The following is a 3,815-nucleotide window of genomic DNA, read 5'->3' on the forward strand; positions in this document are numbered from 1 at the left end:
ACCTGCGACCGCGCGGGGGGGTGGGCTTACGGGGGCTGCCCGTATTTTTAGCAGCTCTTTTTATTCCACAGCTGAGTTGCTAAAAATGACAGATTTTCCTTTCTGGATCTCTGACAGACGGACTTCAATCTCTGAACTCGTAGAGTTTTTCTTTTTAATTTTCGCTGTCATTTTCATGAATGGACACTTGTATCTGAGGTGGGAAACATAGCCTTATATGGTGTTTTTGGGGTGGTAATYATGCTAATCYCCTCTAGCRTGCACGAGCAGCTGATACGAACAGGCGGAATTCATTTACACACTTTTCCTGAAGATAGAAGTGTTTGTTGAATCTGACGTGACATGTTCGTACGAACCCTTCGTACGAAGAAAAGTAAGAGAAATTTAGGATAAGAATACGAACGTTCTTGCATGAGGCCCAATGTTAGAAGTTAAAAACCTAGCAGCAGGCAGAACACAGTAGTCTGTTGTGCAATTATCAATAATAGAAATATTAATTTTCACATAAAATATCTGGATGAAGATAGAGTTTAACTTTTATCCAGTGGTTTTATTAGAGGGGAGCATATTGCCCAGACTCCAGGGTACTTCTTTTACACACTCTAACTGCTTTCCATTTATAGACTAAAGAAATTTTTGATGTGTCACAACCGTAATTATCTGTAACCACAGCATATACCGCCATGACATCCAACACAAAGAGATGCCCCAACTCTAAACCGAATGAAAGTAAACACTGCATTAGCGACGCCGGGCTGTCTTATATACGGATGTTTATGGTTGGCATCCTGCTGAATGCCTGCGTTAAATGTCTAATTAACATGCATAACTTCCATCAAGCAGCCTATAATTGGAACAAACAATAAAGAAAGAGATTCTGTTTCACATATGGACAATTAAATTCAAATATGTGGTCAAAGCAACTATAATTAGACGCTCCTTTGTTGTTTTTGTAAAAAACAACAAAGGAGCGTCTTTATTGATTTTTAAAAAATCAATAAAGACGTCATACTTGAAACCTAAAACTACAAAAAAGCAATTATTTCAAAGTCATGGCTTTATGTTATGGGTTTACAGGAATTTAGTTGTTGTTGTTTTATACCAAATAAATTGTATTGTTTTTGTCTTTTGTTTTTTTTTTTTTGTCTGCTGGTGAAGATGTGATAATGCTTTTTGAGTGCGTGTCAGCAAAATATCTCTAGAATTACTGAATACATTTATTGGATCTTTCAGAAACTAATCAATAGAACATCTACAACTGATTATTGTTTGGAGTGGAGTTGTAAAGTAACTAAGTACAAATACTTTGTTACTGTACTTAGGTAGAATTTTTGGGTATCTGTACTTTATTTTCAGCCTACTTTTTACTTCTACTTTTTACATTTTCACACAATTATCTGTACTTTCTACTCCTTACATTAAAAAAACGCAAGAAATAGAATGTCATTTTATTTCATTTTTGCTTGTTTTCATTCCAGCTTGTTATTGTAAGAAATAAATACTATCCATATAAATTGTACCGTATTAGTTTGTACACAAACAAATCATGTCACACTCCAGCAGGACAGAATCATTCAAATAAAAGGACTGTACTTAAGAAGTATTTGTATTTCATGAATTATATTACATTTGGCCGCAGCCCTCAGATACATTTTCATTTTGGAGAAAAGCTTTGTGCAGCCTTGATATATGTATATAAACTGAAACAGCTGGACTAGTGCATCCTAAATTTAACATCAGTTATTTATTTTAATACATTATAGTCATTTCTGAATTTTTTTGGAGGGAGGTCACCACCTAATAAATGTCCTTACAGAAAATCTAACTGCTCATTTTAAATCAATACTTTTACTTTTAATACTTAACTACAAAAAATATCAGATACTTTAAGACTTTTACTTAAGTAATATTCCTAAAGGGGACTTTAACTTTTACCAAAGTAATTTTTTGATTAAATACTTGTACTTTTACTCAAGTATCACGTTGTAGTACTTTATACTTATTTAAAGATGGTTGCCACAAACAAACAATATTAGCTTTACTTTAGCCAGTTATACAGGTTTTAGGCTAAAAYCTTACAGTCAATGATAACATATTGTGCAGATTCTAAAACATAGGAACGGCAGCGGGTGATATGCATTACTTCAAAGATGGCTTGGCCTTTCATTTCGCACTTGATTTTTACTTAATTAGCTGASATTRCAACAACCTTCAGTCCAGAATCAGAGGGATGATATCCAGGCAAACCAAATCCTCAGCCTTTAGCACATGTGAGCACACACATCATCTCCTTCCCTGTAACGACCTCACGCCGCAGCTTCTCCTCCATCACCGTGCACACACTCACTCACAGTGACTCAGTGAAGCAGAKTTCCTGCGTGAGCTTATACGGCAGCAGCTTCCGTTGGCGCCTGGTTGCCAGGGCAATGAGGAGAAGCAAGGACACGTGAACGCAGACAATAAAAAAAAAAAAACGGCTAAAAGACTCGCCGGCCGAAGGATGATTCATCCTGAGCTCGAACACACTTATTGGTACGAAGGCACACACCAGGATGTTCTGCCGCAGGGGGGTACCTTGCTGATGATGTGCTGCTGCTGCTGCTGCTGCTGGAACAGTTGTTTGTGCTTCTCCAGGAACTGCTGGTGCTGCTGCTGAACCACCAGCTGCTGCAGGGCCTGGGCCTGTCCGCACGGCTGCTGGGGCAGGGGGGCCGACTGGGTCCTTCCCAGGGGACGGTGGCCCCGCACGAGCTTGGAGACGGTGGGTGATGGTAGAGGTAACCCACCCAGGCCCACTATGGCAAAGAGAGTAAATAAAATGTATCTTTAGAATTTAAYTACACCAGTTATTGCATCGAAAAGTACACCAAATAAGGGGACGGATTGTAAAACAATTGCAAATCCCATCTTAATTTTAAAGAAAAGAGCCGTAAGAATTATCACCAGAAAACATTACAGTCACCCATCAAATATATTATTTTGTCAGTTGAAATTTTTGAAATTTTATGAGTTGGTCGATCATAATATTTGCAGGTTATGTATAAAGCTCATAAAAAATTATTATCTCTAAATATTCAATTAAATTTTGTTAAGAGCATAAGTAATTATAACCTTAAGGTTATAGAGATGTTTGTAAAGCCCAAAATTCGAACAAATCTGAAGGACAGATGTACTTCAGTCTGAGGCATAAGATTGTGGAACAATCTGGGAAGTGATTATAAAAATGCTGACTCAGTAAATTTATTTACAAGAATGATAAAAGTTAGATTGTTGAAGAAATATGAATTTGTATAATGTGCATTCATAAGAACCGTTGTTCGAGAAGGAGTTAAAGTTTCTGTTATATGTTGTTATTTGAAGACTATTATTGTTTCAATTTATTTATTAAAAAAGGGGCAGATTTCAATAAGAATTTTTTCTTCTTTCTGCTACCTTTCATTTTATTTGTGTTGTATTATTATTTGTTTTATGCGTAGCATTTGTTTTGTTTTTAAATGAAATGAATACATTTTTTAAATAAAATTAAAAAATGATGAACAAATCATTATGTTTTAGCTGTTTGCATCCTTTTTTGTTTCTGACAGTTCACTCCTCCCAAACCCCAGCTGCAAAAAGTTTTTCAGATTCAGAGCGTTTCACGCAAGGTTCATGTACACAGGAATTCTTGTGCAAAGTCCTCCTGTCAGTCTTAGTATACATTTAATGCAACATTTAAAAAAAACTCTAATTGTACATGTACACTAAGCCAGTGTTTCCCAAAGTTGGGGTCGGGACCCAAAGTGGGGTCCCGAAACATCAAGGTGGGGTCCTGAAAA

General features: G+C 36.5%; 1 protein-coding gene across 2 annotated transcripts in view; it reads right to left on the minus strand.

Annotated features, from left to right (window-relative positions):
• LOC106522264 (histone deacetylase 4) overlaps positions 1 to 3,815 on the minus strand; it is a 134,781-nt gene that overhangs the window by 41,290 nt on the left and 89,676 nt on the right. For both annotated transcript variants that reach the window (XM_014015213.1, XM_014015214.1), the window contains one exon: positions 2,575 to 2,795. In XM_014015213.1, coding sequence (XP_013870667.1) covers positions 2,575 to 2,795 — 221 coding nt within the window. The remainder of the gene's footprint in view (positions 1 to 2,574; positions 2,796 to 3,815) is intronic.

The sequence above is a fragment of the Austrofundulus limnaeus genome, unplaced genomic scaffold (genome assembly GCF_001266775.1).
Source record: "Austrofundulus limnaeus strain Quisiro unplaced genomic scaffold, Austrofundulus_limnaeus-1.0 Scaffold125, whole genome shotgun sequence".
NCBI lineage: Eukaryota > Metazoa > Chordata > Actinopteri > Cyprinodontiformes > Rivulidae > Austrofundulus > Austrofundulus limnaeus.